A 16,372-nucleotide genomic window follows, 5' to 3' on the forward strand; every position below is an offset into this window, starting at 1 on the left:
TTTTTTAAGAAAAAAAAGAATGCAAACCAAAGCAACCACAGTGCAGATAGGCTGAGATGTTCTTTCTACCACTACCAACGTGTGAATAAACTCTTTGTTTCTGTACCAGGGTGGTGGCAAGGGGTTATTTTTGTTGGTTTTTCTTGTTGGTGGTTTTTTTGTTGTTTTTTTTTTTTTATTCTTCTGCTGTCTATGATCTTGGTTCTGCTGCTGCAACATGTATAGCAGGCATGTAATGTCTATGATATGTAAAAATGGAAACACAGTGCACTGGTTTACCCTGAGGACTTTGATCCAGTGCTATACACTATCCTGACCTCTGTTTTAGAACACAATCTGCAAATGTGAATGCTTTAGAAATAAAAGAGTTTAAAAATACAACACTTCAAAAGAAAACCCATGAGTCTTGAAGTAGCGGGATCTACCACAATTACACAACTTAGCTTCTCACATAAAGATTTTTATCAGGTTGCTCCAAACACACATAACAGACTTGAAAGAATGAAGCAACTGCTGCTTAATCCTAACCTGTAGGAAAGAATTGCTTCAAGGTCAGCCAGAGTTATGCTGGTACATCAACTATCTTATCACACATCTGTGCAGTTCATGACTAAGTTGAGTTTTAATTGATTCTCAACTGACCTATACCAGTAAAGGCAGACTCAAAATTTGCTGTTATGAAATATTTCTGTTTTAATTGCTTCACGTCACTTCAAGGAAAGAACTACAGTGGCAGGCTAGGTGAAGAAAACAAGTGAAAAATAGAGTAACAGTACAGTAGGCACCAAAAGGATGACAAATAGAAACAGGAATGTCCTTTAAGATAATTCACTTCTTTGAGCAGAAACTCGCATTGCCTGTCTGGAAAGGACTCACACCTAGAATAGATATGGTCAGTGTGACTGCCAGTCAGCCAGAGTAAGGTCATAAGAAACTATGTCAACAGAGCATGTCTATTGCAGATCTTCTATTTGGACACCAAGCTTCCCTTCTCTTCCCTCTCTTGGCTGCTTATCTCCCTCATTTATAGAGCCGCACCAATTAGTCCACATCTCTGGCAAAACCCAACTAGACTGGATTATTTTCAGGAGATCTCAACAAAGAAGTCTGGCCTGAAAACTTACTTATTTGTATGTATTCCTCAGACCTGCATCTAGCAAGCACAATATTGGATCCTTCATGTCTTCCCCAGGCACAATATCAAAGTAAATTCTGCTCAAAGTATTCAGTTTCATGCAAAGAGAACATTATTGGAATGCCAGTGGAGACTATAGAAATTTTCCATCAGGCCACATTTAGCTGGACACTTTCAAAAAACAATAAAAGGACTAGAGGTCTATATGAAGTTCAGGGTGTTCAGTCCAGTACAGCCAAGAAATCTGCAGCAAAGAAATTCAGAAAGTAACTGAACTGCAGATCCTTGAAATGTGGGAAATTTTCAGTACATCTGCCATGGGCTGCTGTCAAAGACAGAACAGAGGGTTAGCAGAATCTTTGCTTGTTCTCAGTATAGTGCCTCTGGCACATTTACTCTCAAACCCCCAAAGCATCTTGTGCTGCATTATCTGCTCATGTGCTAAGTGACACTCAAGCTTCAGGTACACGTACACTCCTCGCCACATAAACAAGTGAGAAAACTGTGCTGTCACAATCAACACTGTGCTCTGCTTTTTTCCCCTCAACACGGACCACCGGCACCACACCACCACTTGACTCATTTATCAGTTTCTAGATCTCTCCCATAACACAAAACCACACAATCAACACGAGATGATCAAGTCATCTGCAATGTAAGAAGGCCGTTCTCGCTCCAAGTATGACCATAGTAGACTCTCCCACCTGCTGAGGAAACTGATAACCAAGAGCAGCAGAGAGAAAACACTATTTCCTGGCTCTTCTGCCTATAATATGTGAACAAGGGGAGATGGACAACCTGCAAAAGTTTACATGGTGCAAGTAGGTTGTTGCATGGGCACTCTTCAAGAATAGTATTCCATTGTTAGTGGCAATTCTTCCTTCTAGCTTGAATACTTTGTGGGACAAGACGAACCTAGATCAATCCCAAACTGAAACAAATGGTGACCCACACTTATTTCTTCTGGTTGTTTTCTCCAGAGCTAATTCACCTGTGATATACCCTCTGCAGACAGCACAAATTCAAATTAGTAGTACATTACACTTTTTCCTTTATAAAACAAACAAACATACAAAAACCCACCACCACAAACTGCCCCTTTGCAAAACAATTCATAAGAGCACTGTGGAGCTCAGTTCATTCATGCATGCACAGCACATCACAAGCAGAAATATACTGTCAGTGTCAACAGTATACAAAATAGGCAGAATACAGACAAGTTATTTACCAAGAAACAAAAACATAGAACTTTGAAAAGTTTTTTTTTACCAAATAAACAAACTGCAAGTCACTGTGGTTTATATCAGAAATGTGTCTCCTGAAGGCAAAAGAGTCTAGAACTGCTTTCTCAGCAACAGACTGGTACCTCTGTGGCTATTTTCAGTTTAGCATTTAGATTTATCAAGTTTATTTTTCTGCTCAGAAGCAAAGCAAGTGCATCATTTAGATGAAATTTGTCTTTCTTTTTTCTTCTCAAAAGATAATATATTTTACAGAAGTTTTGTAAAATACTTGAAATATTTGAACAATAGTAAATCAACATTTTGTTTAAACCTCGATATATATTACACTATAATACTACAACATAATTTGCAAACCAAGTATTTAGATATTCAGATGAGATCCTCTTCATTGCTAATTCAGTGTAGAAATAGATGTAAAAAAAAAATTACTGAAATCCACATTCACTCTCCCTTTCTTAAGAAAGAAATAACAAACTTGTGCCAGATTTAGCTACACAATTGCTCTTTTTCTTTTCTGTGAGCTGTCATCTTAAGGTAAAAAGGAATCCTATGGACACAGACAGGTTCTTTCACATTTAGTTCAATGAAGCCTGTCATAAAAAGAGCACATCTTTCCTTAACTTTTCTCCACCCCCTTGTTCTGTTGATACTACACAGTGGTGAGTCTGACAGTATCACTTAGCTCTTATTACAAGTCGTGTGCATGACCAGTGATCCAGCGTGGCCTGAATGCTGCTTTAAAGGTGACAGCTGGCCTGATGACAGCACAGAGCTGGGACTACTCCCCTGTGCTGTGGAGAAACAGGTGGAGGGAGAGGATGGAGCTGTTTATATTTACTAGACTTGATGCTGACTATTCAAATAGGTCAAAATTATTTTGTGTTGGTCTAATGAACATGTGGCCTCAGAACAGAGGTGTCTTCTCTTTATGCAGAGGTTCTCAGTGGGGAAAAAAAGGAACATTCTAAAGCAAACCCAAAAGAGTCTCCTCTCTATGAACCAGTGTTTACTCACAAATCTGTCATGCTTTGATCCAGAGACACTCTTTCCATCTGACTTTCATTGTGGAGAGAGTCTGTTTCCTGTACTTGGCACAGCTCCTCATCAGTGATTATATCAAATGCTGCATCATCTGGTGGTTTAGAGGCTTCACTTGCAACTGTGCCATAAAAGGACATGAAAATAAACATAAACAATATTAGCTGGTTGTCTGGAAAATAAACAAGCAAAGCCCTTAAGGGGGAAGACTGGGCCATTCCTTTACCTTTACAGAAGCATTAAGTAACTACCAGAACTAATATAAAACCTTGGGCTGACTGACACTCATTTAATATACATACATGTTTCTGTCAATACCAATCAAATTCAAAGATGGGATCAGTCACACCCTGGAAACACTCCATGACCTACTGCAGGTCCTTGGAGCAGGAGGTGACCATGTGGTTTCTTGGAGAACCCTACTTATTTCTCCACAGCATGCAAACAATAAACTAACCAAAAGTCCTCTCAGATGGTGACACTGGCGATTCCAATGAACCTGGTGATCCTTCCTGGTTGGCACTGGATCCAGAGTCATCTGTACTGTCCACGATGACTCTAGGCTTATTAAAGCAAGCTCTGCAGCAACGCTCCTTTTTTCCACCAGGTTTTGTCACCATGTAGTTGTTGCAGCAGTAGTAGCAGAAAATGCGACCACACATTCTAGAAATGATTCAAAACCAAAGATGTTAGAAAAGCACCACATACAGCTGGAACATATCTACGTGACAGAGTTTGGGGCTTTGTCATAACAGTCTTGTTTTCTGCAAAAGAGTGAAAACTACGTCCGTGGCAGAACTCATTATACAGACTGTGCTCCTTTCTGAAGTGAAACAAGTCTTCTTGACAAGCACAGGGCAGAAATTCACATTCACATTTCGCTACCTTAATAAACAGAGAAAACAGAAAAAACTAGAAGTACTAAAAAAGAAATAAAATTACATTTAAATATAAAGACATAAAACAACCAAATGCACACAAATATGCAATGCAAATAAATAATATTTATACTAAGTACATAGAAAGGAAATGTGCTTAATAATATTGCACAGGCCAAGTCTCATACTAAGGTACAGCAAAACTCTACTTGATTGTAAGGACTGTTAGAACACATCTATATGTCTCTGCTTCATAATGACCCCTCTCCCCTTCAGACAAGAAAGAAAAAACAGTATTGGACTCATACATGTACATTCATCCCTCCTGCCCTCTTCACTCTGAAGTCTCTCAGTATTAAACTGTCAACTATTTTTTAATGAGCATTTAAAGATTTTCATGAAGAAAAGCACCCAGCAGGGATGACTGCAACTCATGAAGTTTTAATGGTTTTGTTTTTCATAACCATTTAAATCATCAACACGAATACCTTTCACAGACTTTAGCAGAAATGAGTAATTTGGAAGATTTTACCTAAAATGACTTCATTATTCACTAATCCCCATGGAAAGCTGTTTACATTTATATGCAGTTGAAACAGTCCCAGTATTTCTTTCCTTACATGACAAATCAGGTCATGAGAATAAGGAACAGTGAAGAGCCAAACCAAATATATCACTGGGACCCTGAAATGTATGCACTTAAAAATATTTTAATAAATCTAGATCGTATAAATAATACTAACTGTAGGGGAAATAATTTAATATCAACTTTTAAAAAAAAGATTACTCTGCAATCGGTAATTATCTCTCAGCATATCTAGTGTAAGTAAAAAAATTTACATTTGCACAGCAGGTTGGAATTTGTTCTGGAATACTTACATCACAATAGCAAAACCATCCTAGTGAATATTGTTTAGAGCATGAAGAGAGAAGTGCACAGTCCTTCAAAGAAACACACCAGGTAGGGTGTGATTATCTTTGTTTCCAGAAATGAGATACTAACAGACTCCCCAGGTCAGAGTTGCATCCAGATCTTTGTCTTAATACATGTCAAGGGACCTTTCCATTAATGTCTTTTATCCCCTTCCAAGCTCGTGTGTTCTTTCAGCCTCTATAATGTCATATATCAATTATTTTGATCATTGAACTGCAAACATTAAGAAATCTTTCATCCATGTAGATGATCATACTGAATTTTGCTTTTGAACAGTGCAATACAGTTCAACAAACTGACCTGCAGTGGTGTCGGCGCACCATCCACGAGAACACTCTCTGGCAGTCCAGACAGTGATTAACTTCTGTGTCCCCCTGCCACCTCTGCTCTGCACTAAGCTTCTGCTGGAACTCCAGAGCATCGGACTTTTGCCACAAAGCATCCTTATCTCTGCAGAGACACAGTTAAAGGAAAGAAAAACACACAGAAGTTATCAGTGCTGGTTTACTGTTAACTAACCTCAAGTGGAATGCTGGTGAAAGCTTCACAGTAAAAATTCCTTTGCTCTAAATTTCTGAGGAGCTTTCAGAAATGAAGATAGATAGAAAAACCTCCTGAAGCTTCTGGGAAGACAAGGAGAAGAACACATGCCATGTGGAGAACTACATATTTTTGCAAAAAAGGCAGCAAATTAAGGAGATAACATTCGGTGTTACAATTTTTACTGTATTATGGAAATGCAAAATTTCAGCTGCTGATGAATTTGGCTATTACTTGTATCTTTAATTCAGGAATACAAGACTGGACCACCTAGGCAGTATCCCTCAACATCCTAAGCTAGGATTTTAATTTCTGCTTGCTGTTTGTTTTGATGCCAACCTGATAAGTTCTATCAAACGCTCTTCAAGGAAGTGTTTTGTTCTTGTCAGGTCATCCAGTTCAGCAAATAATTTCTGGTCACTGCTATCTTTGTCTGCTGCCACCTTGCTGAGCTTCTCAGTGTAATCCAGGATCTTCTCTTTTGCTTCATCAGCTTCTTTTTGGATCCTGATCAAATATAAAGGCAATTAAGAATCATTTTTAGCTCATGTGCATTTAAGTCTTCCCCATGGAAGAACGGACTACTCCACCCTGATAAATGGTTAGTTTCAGTGAAATTGTTCTCAATTTTGCAAATTTTTTAGAGCTAGACAGAATCTCTCCACTTTTCTGCATCACTGAAAATGCACATAGTCCACCATCTAGTGAACACAGTCAGCAACCAGCAATTTCTTGGATGGCCTGCTTATAGTAAAGCTTATGATGGCTACCACACTGGGAATAAAACAGATGATATCAGCAAAAAACATAAAAATACATAGGCTTTGGTGGTTGTGTGAGTCCACACCTCAGAGTTCTATTTCTGATTTCCAGATTATCCACACCACACAGGCCCACATTACAGACCTTGAAAACACAGCCTGAGTTCGATAATTAAAGCTGATAAGAAACCTGGCAAAGACAAGCAGTATGTGGTCCCATTCAAATAATTCTTGCTGATTCCCTGAAGCTCATGGAGAGGAGAGAAAAAACAAACAGCCCAAAACCTTAAATTTTCCATTCCTTACAACCCCTCCCAATATTGTTTTAATTTTGTGCTTAACCTATAAGGTAAAAGAAGGTTATAAGAACATCTTTAAGTTTCATGAAGGAAGACATACAATGAATTTATGTCCTCAGCTAACAGTACAGTAAAATCTAAACCGCTCATTCATGTGTGCTGTGTAATTTATCTATTTCTTATCTGAAGTGTCAATCTGACATTCCTCATCAGTGCCCATGCACTATTTGCCCTATATAAACCCTGTGGCACACGGTACTTCATAAACCCCAGCAATTTTCATTACATTTTGGTTATTGTTCCCTTGCTGAGCTTACAATTAACGGCTCATGTAAAGAACCTAAACTCTCACCTTTCCAAGAGTTCTCTAAGAGATGTCACCTCCTCTTCCCTCTGCAGCCGAGCAGATTCTGATTCAGACAGCTGCTCTCTTGCTTCATCCAGCTTTCTGGACAAACTCGTGTTTGCAGCCTAGTAAAATAAATGACCGTATTTCCTTACACATAAAAATAACACTTTACCATGCACAGGACAATTCCCAGGACAGCTAACAATGTTTCAGAAGAATCAGTTACAGCCACACAACCAATTAAGATATTATTGTATAAGCAGGCAGTAATTAGTTGTGTACTAGTGACTGATTACTTCTGTCACACTGAATAAGGGATAAACTCTAAACTAAGAGAGCATTAAGCCTGTAATTCTTGTTAGTTCATGTCAGTTGAGCTTTTGCCTCTTTATCAAGGAAAATCTCTCAAAGATAATGGCAAAAGAATACACCCTGAAAGCTTTTTCACCACCTAAAAAAATTCAAAAGTAAAAAATTAAGTAGGGGAAAAATGTTGTTTATTAAAGCCATATGGAATATGAAGAACAATGGACAACAAAACCAACTCCTTTCACAGCTAGCCTCTCCAGAGTATGCCAAGTATGCCAAACTTGGAGTCCTCAGGGAATGTATCCAACTGCATCTAAAGGTGTGTGTATTTCTGTTAACAGGCAGGGCCACATTCAGTAACCTTAACTCCCTTGTTTCTGGATTCCTTACAACTCAGTATGACCCTCCTAACTCAACTGTTCAATAAATTTATTGCAAAAATTCTATATTTTTTCTGGCTGGGTTATTTCTCAGACAGATTAACTCTCTGATTCAGTGCCCTTTGAAGCCTGAAAACAGAAGGATCCAGACATGTAACTGTGTACAGTGGGAGGGCCTAAGGCATGCAGGGCCTAAGAAAGACACATTTTGAACCTGCATTCCCATTCAAGAAGAGAACACATAGCCAGGTCTTACAGAAAACCTGGCTAGCTTTCAAAAGAGAACAAATCCTAAGTGAAGTTATGCCTTTCATAATCTCTGCTTTGGTGGCTGTCAGCTGCTGAGTATTTTGTCTGCAGCATGGTGTATTTATTCAAGGCATTCTCAGACTCACAGCCAGTCATCAGAAATGCTGCTTGCCTTCTCAGCTATAACACTAATGCCTGCTGACACAAACGCCTCTGGTTTTAAATCAGATCAAGCACCTACTTGTAACTCGGTAATCTCTTCCTCCGCAGCATGCTGTTGTCTCTTCTGCTCCTCAAGTTGCTCTCTCACTTTCCCACACTCCTCACTGACTGCCTAGCAGAGAGATTGAGCCAGGAGTTAGAAATCTTCTAGCGGCCACCCCTTCATTTACAAAATTCCCAGTTGTGAATCGTGAGTGCTCTTAGCGCCATGCGTATGATAAATGCAGCACCACTGTCAGGCTTATGAAAGACAGCTAAAAAGACACTCAACTCTTGGAATCAAGGAAACTGTGGTGGCACTAGTTGTGTTTTACTGCTACTTTCCATAGGTTATTACAATTCTGAACAAAAAGAAGGTCAAACTCATGCAATGGCATAAGCCTCTGATCAACCACCAGTCTTAGACGTTATCTCAGAATGGCAAAAAACCCACAATAAAATCTTCAGCCTTTAGGTGTGCTGTTTCACATATACAGGGCTGATTCAGGTTTTTCTGGAAGCCAAACTTTGATCTTCTCAGCTGCTACCTTGAGCAGCTGAAAGCAAAAATACATTAGAGAATTAGCTGCAAAAGCATATGGTTTCAGTTTAAGTCTGCTTTCATCAGAGTCAGTTCTAAGGAGAAGCAGTGTTAGAGGTGTGGGGAACAGGTCTTGCAATGTTCCTACCAAAAAAGAGAACAACCACAGCTGTAACCAGAGGGAATAGTTACAGCAGATGCCACCTTCAGTGCCAGCATAAGAAATCATCACCCTCTCAAGGAGTGGATGGTTTCTCCACTGGGCTTGGACGGCCACACTGTACAGGTCCATAACACTCTGAAGAGTGATTTTATCTCAGACAGGCCTAGATCATGAGTGTAGAGACATTTTCAGATTCCCAGGCTAAGGTTAGTTGCATGCTAGTCTCAGAGCCTGACCTACACAAAACTTAGGATTTCATGCAGTAATTGTTGCAGCAGATGGTAAAGCAGCTCCCTCAGCTATAATAATTACATTAATTTACCTTGAATTTTGTCTGATAATTTAGAATCTCTGTGCTCATTTGAAATTTTATTGCAGACAGCTCTTCTTGGCTGGTCTCTTGGAAACTCTGTGCCTGTTTCTTTACTGTCTCCAGCTGCAATTGCAGATTTGGGACAGCTGCGGCACATATTTGAGCCTCCTCTAATTTCTCTTGCAAGCTCTTGTTCTCTTCTTTGAGATTAGAGATGTCAAGCTTCAGCTTCTTCTGTTGCTCTGCCGCCTGTTCTTCCAGTTCTTTGAGCCTTTCTCTGGCCTGGGCTAACTGCTCTTCTGCATCCATCTTTTCAGAGGACAAGCCACAAATCTGAATACCAAGTTCAGCCATATCTGTGTTGGTCCTGTGGAGGAGATCTTTGTTTTCTTCGTTTTCCATTCTAGCATTTTCCAAGTACTGCTTAACCTTGGATAGCTCTTCCTTCAAGTTCAGCAAATTATTTTCCAGCTCAGCTTTTTGATGGGCTGTTGTCTCCTGCTCTTTTTTCAGCACTTCTTCCCTTTCTTTACATTGTAGCAGTTCTTGCACATGGTTTCTGTTGAGACACTCACTCTGCTCTTTCAGCTGCTGAACAAGCACCTTGTGCTCACTCAAGGCAGTCACAGCAACTTCCAGCTCACCTCTCATCCTCTCTCTCTCATCAGTGGTCTGCTGAAGCTTGACTCGCAGGTTGAGGACTTCTGCTTGCAGCCTTGACACTTCACCTCGGTTGACCTCCAACTGCTCTTCGCTCATGGTCAGTCTGAAGGCCAGCTCTTTTGCCTCCTTCTCCAGGGAAGCTGCCTGCTGTAGTTGCTGTTTTTCCACTGATTCTTTTTCTGATGTGAGGGATTCTATAAGCTTTGTCTGATGAAGGCACGTCTTTTCAACACTGAGCTTTTCTGCCTCAAGAGTCTCTGCTTTCTTTCTGTGTCTTTCAGTTTCTGCTCTCAGCTGCTCACACTGGCTCTCCAAGCCTTGCAGTTCTACTTCCTTCTCTGCGACCTGTGACTGGAGACACTCTTTGCTTTCCTTCAAGGTGCCCAAGCTTTTTTCCATTTCTAAACTATGCTGTTTGGCACTCTTTAGCTGGCCTTCAAGTGAGGCATAAGACTCCTTGGTGGTCTCCTCTCTTTGCCTTAGTTCTTCATATTCTGAGTGCAGAGCCTCCAACCTCTCCTCCAGAATTTGGCTTTGCCTCCTAGCATTCTGCAAGTCTTCATCCAGCTGTTTGTTCTCGCTCCGGAGCTTTCTTTCTTTTTCATCAACTGACACCAGGGCATCATCTATCTCACTCTGAAGTTGCTTCTCAGAGGCTCTCAGCCTGGCTACCTCAGCTTCCAGGGAAGCTTTAGAAGCTTCCACATTTTTCAGCTTCGCTTCCATCTTGTTCTTGGACTGCTGCAAATTCACATTCTCTGCTTTCAGCTTCCTGCTCTCCTCATCCAATTCAGTCACTGCAGAGTTTTGCTGCTCCATCTGCTCCTCCAGCTCCTTGACTTTCTGCCCAAGATGCTCTTTCTCAGACATGAGTTTGCGGTTTTGCTCCTCAAGGCTACACACAGTCTGACTCACCTTTGTTAAGTGACCCTCCTGTAGTGCAAGTTGCTCTGCTTGTGACTGGGATTCCTGCTTCAGTGCTCCTTCCCTCCTACCATATTCCTCCTCAAGTTTCTCTTTTTCTTTCCTGGCTTCCTCAAGACTTTTTTCCAGTGACCCCACCTGAGCCAGCGACCCCATTACCTGGGTCTGGAGCTCAGCCATCTCCTTTCCTTTCAGAGTCAGGGCCTCCTGAAGTGCATCCTTTTCCTTTGTCATAGTTTCCAGGCTCCCAATCAGCTTTTCACTTTCTTCTCTGGAGTCAGCAGTGAGGCGATTGTATCTGGATTCCAGTTCCTTCTGTGCCTGTTCTTTCAGCCGCAGCTCCTCCTTTGCTGCTTGCAGCTGAGACGCACGTTCATCATTGAGTCTTTGCATATCTGCCTTTTCCTTTTCCATCTCCTGAAGCTTCTCTAACAGTGCATGTATTTGTAGGGCAGAGTCACACTGGGCTGTGGCTTGCTGCCCCTTTTCGTCCAAGGCAGCATCAACTTTCGCAAGGAGGCTGAGATTCTTCTGTTCTGCAGAACTCAGCTTGGCTTTGAGGTCATCGATGCAAAGATTATTCACAGCAATCAAAGCCCTCGAGGTCTCCAGCTCCTGATTTGAAACCTGCAATTTTGAGGCATAGTCTTCCTTGCTGGTCAACAGCTGCTCCACTTTTGTTGAATATTCTTTCTGCTGCTCCACTGCATTTAATTCCAATGACTGTAGGCACTTCTGCAGGTCATGGACAGTGCTCTGGGTGGAGTGTGAGACCTCACACTGCTTCTGTAACTCTGTGATCATCTTTGTCAGCCGGGAGTTCTCCTCACTGTAGTTATTGCTCTTCTCCTTTTCTACCTGTACTTGCTCTTTTTGAAGGCTGACAGCTGCCTGGAGCTCCTGGTTTTCCATTTCTAGCTGGTGAATACGATCTTGAAGTTCCCTCTGCCTCAGCTCAGCCTGGTCAAGTTCTAAACGCATCTCTTCATAGCCCTCAAGGTGTTCAACATTTAGTGAGCTATTTACATCAGGGCTGGAGGGAAACTCTTGGGCCTAAATGAACAGAGGGGGAAAACCAGAATGTTTAAGTAGTATTAAACATGTACATAAATGCAAGTTCAGATTCTTAACACACAGTGACATTCTACGTTGTGTTCATAGCGCTACAAGATATCTACTTATAGGAAATGGGACTTATTTTCCCAAAAGATAGATGAAAGCATACCTATCTGCAGGCAGTCTTCTGAATATATTTTTTTCCTTTACAATATTTGCACATTCAGCTGATTCAGCTACCAGACAATTCCCTTTACTTTTAATTAAGAACCCTTTTTTGTAGTTCAGCATTGTAAGAGTCACAACCATGGTAAAACCACCAAGTTCTCTGGAACTATGCCAACTAAAGATCTACCATGCCACATAAATACTTATTTGCAATCTGCTCACCTGCAAATAGTTGCTCACTAAACTGCTCATGCTGGAACTGCGACTTGGAGGCTTCCATAAATATGCTGAAGATCCAAGCGAGGACAGTGTCCTTCTGTTGATCACACAGAGAAACAATATATAACTCTGAGCACATATATACAGGTCTTTCCACTCGTATATGTAAGATTTATCTACTGGTATCTACCACGTCCAAAAAGACATAACTGCACCTGCTGCCTTGGCCAACAACCACTGAAGTTGATGAAAAATAAAACAGGGATATCGAAGGCACCTATAAAAGATTATGGGGCTGATAGCCATGACTTCCCACATCCACAAGAACCAGTGCAGTCTTACTCTAAGGAATTGTATTGCTGTGTGGCAGCAGCTCAACCAGGTGGTGGCAGCAAGTGGCCCTAGAAAATTCTCATTGATACAAATGGATTTGGACCAGACCTAGTAGTTTTGTTATTCCCCAAGTCTACTGGGTTCACCACTGCTGCAAGTGAAGAACACTGCTAGCCTGTCCACCCACTGTATGTCTCAGTTCTTAAAACAGAAGCCAAGAACATTTCTTCTTGTGCCTGTATAGATGAGAATAGCTCAGGATTTGGGCCTAAACTGCTGTTACTGAAAGTACTGTATTACAGAGCATCAGCTCTGATTGCTGGGACTAGAAGGAAAAACAGGCCAATTTGTTCATAGAATAATTACATGGAAAAGTATATACCTGCTCTAACACAAGTATTCGTACCTTCAAAAGCATAAACTTTTACAGGTTCTTTAGCAGGCAAGTGGTTTATGGCCCTGTTAATACAAAATGACAAAGTGGTTCTATCTTACCTGGCAAATGCTGGCCAAGCAGCATCTAAATCATAGCCTCTTGATGCCAAGTCAAACTGAACATCAGTGAGCTCATAGAGCTGACCCACAATGTCAGAACTCATTTTGGAATTCAGAAATGGACTTCTTGCATAGTACCAGTCACTTGAAAACAAACAAACAAAAAACAATTTAATACTTATTCATAAGCAAAAGAGAAGAAGCAGTTTCTCTTGCAAAAAACCTCAACAACATCATTATTTACTCCACCCCAGAAAAATTAGGATACACTACACTAAATACAAACTGAAAGCAACTAGACCCACCAAACTACATCCCATCCCTTTGATGTAAAAAAAATTAAACAACTTTAATTAATTCCACATAAATATCTTCAGAGGAGCCCCTGCACAGAAGACTTTTTCCTCTAGTGCTTGGGCAAATCACTGACAATACAATATATTTGCTATACATGGGAAAATCACACAGTAAATACCTAAAGCACTCACTTAGTATATCAAAAATGAGGGACAGAAAGCAGCATCCAGAGCTAAATACACTGTGAAAATAGCTGGCTTATTCTAAATGCCCTAGCGGTGTCCCTCCAAAAAACTACAAGCTACCTTTGGTGTTCCCTGGCCAGGGGCAAGTTGTTCCTCTGTATGACAATCCAGAGGCATATGGAAATGCTTTCTAGGGCTTTGTGCAACATATCCAAATTAATCCTCCCTCATGATGTGCAGCTGATCAAACACAGGATCTTCCATACTTATGAAAACATGACCTTTGAGATCGACACACGGAAGCACCAGTACCACCCATTCCACACACATTTAGCTGTACTAACTTTCAATCTTTACAAGCCCAAGATAGATATGAACCAGTGACCTAGGCCAGAAGGTCTATTATCCTTCATATCCTATTACCAGCTCTCTAAGCCACCCATTTGGAAGGGATTCAACTTCTTTCAATAGCTACTAGGTGATGTTGCTAGATCACACTGAGCAAACACCCATTAGTTAACAAGGTACTTTGCTATTCACCTGGTCACCTTGGTGTTCATAAAACATTGCTGCAAGGTGTCTGCTAGCCTTTGGTGAACCAGGGAGTAACGAAGAAATGCTCTTCCTTTTCCAAGAGATGTTCTTAGCTGGAAGGGAGAAACCACAAGAAAAGAAAATTCTAAATATCATTTGTAATCATGTAGAAATATGGCCAGAACAGTCTACACAGCGCCATAAAAAAAACTCACAGTAAGCCACTGTAAAGGAAAAAGTTGTCAAGGAAAGCAGGAAGAACTGCCACTGAGAGACACCTTCTCCCAAGTCTGTCATTGGGTGGAATCTTTTTTGAAGGATAAATTTCTTTCTACAGCTGGCTGTTGTCCACTTTATAATACTAAAAAAGGCATCACAGGACCAATGAATCATAGAATATATGGAGTACCTGAGTACAGACTATGCTAAGGACAATTCCCAATAAAAGCCAAAACCTCAATATGCCCAGCAAAGCCAGAAGTGACTGCTGAATGATGCTTAAGACGTTTATGGCCACAGCTGGAAGAGCTTTAGGAAAGGTCTAGTCACAGAACAAAAATGTATACATATACAAATATACATCCCCATGGACACAGTAACCCCAGATGATGCAAAAAGCCTTTCTTAATACTTAGCCGTTAAGTATTCTTAATTCTTACTTCAGACCAAGAGCAGCTGCATGACTGAAACTGATGGATCTCTTTAGGAAGACAGTTGTTAAGTCAACATAAGCAGAATCACAAAACTCAGCACTGAATTTTGTTATAGCTATTGACTTTGGGGATTGATGTTTTGATTGGGATTGACTTCGGGGATTGATGTCTTTTACATCTGAACCATTTTCTGTCCTGCAAAATAGTGAAACTCTGAATAGTAGTGTTTCACTTTTTCTTTCCATCAAAATCAGTACGTGATGAAAGAATTTCTCACCAAACTGCTCATCCAACTAACAAAGCAAATAAACTCATTATCTAAAACAGAAGACAAGACAAATATTAGATGGGTTGAGGCACAAGTTGGTAGGTTACTGTAAACTTTGCTTGAAAAGTTAGTGTAAAAGAAGGCCACACAAGCTTTCTCTCCTGCTGATCAATATTCCACTGTGGTGAAGTAACAGCAATATCTAAAACTCTCAACTTCCATGTTTTTGCTGTTACTGGGCTTATGCTCTGAAGTAAGACACAGGTTCCTCATTTAGCTCAATAACCCATTACATACAAAAATGTTCTTTATAAAAGGAACATAAATGAAATGTGGAGCAAAGAAAGCAACAGTTTTTACTGCTTTTTGTTTTGAATTCTATAGGACACAAAATACAAAAAACATGGTCCCCAAACACTAAGTACCCCAGAAACAGCAAATTTAATTTACCAACAGGTTTTCACCTTCATTCACCCTGGAGATGTCTGAAGATTTCTTCAGGGAGATTATGCCCACCCTGTGCACAGAAGCTTAGAAGTGTTTTTCCTAACTAGGCACATTTAGTGAATACATTAAGAACTGTCCAAAAAAAACCCCACTGGAAGCCACAGAATTAATCCTATCCTTACTCCCACTGGTTTATCAATTTAAATTGCAATGCCTTTTTTAAGCATGGAGATACCAGAACAAATGTACATGATAAGGACTAGAGGAAAATTTATATGCAGCTACAAATAGCCAAAGACTATTTGACTAGGAAGCAAAACCATGCCACCGCCCACTAGAGCCCTACTAGCAATCAGGGAGGCAGGCAGCATCTGGCTTTGGAAGTGTTTCCATTTAGACAGCAAACACTGTAGATAAGGTGCTATGTATGGCTGTCAAGATTTGGAAAGATGTGTATTCAGTGTAATCACTTTTCGAAAGGAAAAGGAGAATGATCAGAACTCCCTGCTCACCTACTGCCATAAAGAATAAAGCCCTCTGTAATTAACAGATAACAGTTTCCAGGGTATTCCATTTGCCTCCTTGCTCCACCTCTCTAGCCCATCATGCACCCGAATATTAGAAGTACTAAAGGCAGAGCAGAAGGGGAGGCATTATGCTGTTAAATGTTTGATCATTCTTAAAATTAACTGCCATTGCTTTTTCCTTTCTGTTCACTTCCACCTTTGAAAGTCAAAGTCTTGTTCCATGAGCAAATAAATGACATTTGGAAACCTTTGTGTTCTATGCACCCAGG

The 16,372-nt window shown here is 40.5% G+C and overlaps 1 protein-coding gene across 5 annotated transcripts in view; it reads right to left on the minus strand.

Moving 5' to 3' along the window:
* The window catches only part of FYCO1 (FYVE and coiled-coil domain autophagy adaptor 1), a 45,994-nt gene that overhangs the window by 15,669 nt on the left and 13,953 nt on the right, over positions 1-16,372 (minus strand). For 4 of the 5 annotated variants that reach the window (XM_064671270.1, XM_064671248.1, XM_064671264.1 and 1 more), the window contains exons 5-14: positions 14,215-14,321; positions 13,193-13,336; positions 12,368-12,461; positions 9,344-11,974; positions 8,358-8,450; positions 7,182-7,300; positions 6,109-6,276; positions 5,530-5,679; positions 3,875-4,080; positions 3,394-3,538 (exon numbers count right to left, since the gene is read on the minus strand). In XM_064671270.1, coding sequence (XP_064527340.1) covers positions 3,394-3,538; positions 3,875-4,080; positions 5,530-5,679; positions 6,109-6,276; positions 7,182-7,300; positions 8,358-8,450; positions 9,344-11,974; positions 12,368-12,461; positions 13,193-13,336; positions 14,215-14,321 — 3,857 coding nt within the window. The remainder of the gene's footprint in view (positions 1-3,393; positions 3,539-3,874; positions 4,081-5,529; positions 5,680-6,108; positions 6,277-7,181; positions 7,301-8,357; positions 8,451-9,343; positions 11,975-12,367; positions 12,462-13,192; positions 13,337-14,214; positions 14,322-16,372) is intronic. The other variant, XM_064671279.1, reaches the window with a different exon arrangement.

Source organism: Pseudopipra pipra, chromosome 1 (genome assembly GCF_036250125.1).
Source record: "Pseudopipra pipra isolate bDixPip1 chromosome 1, bDixPip1.hap1, whole genome shotgun sequence".
NCBI classification, from domain to species: Eukaryota; Metazoa; Chordata; class Aves; order Passeriformes; family Pipridae; genus Pseudopipra; species Pseudopipra pipra.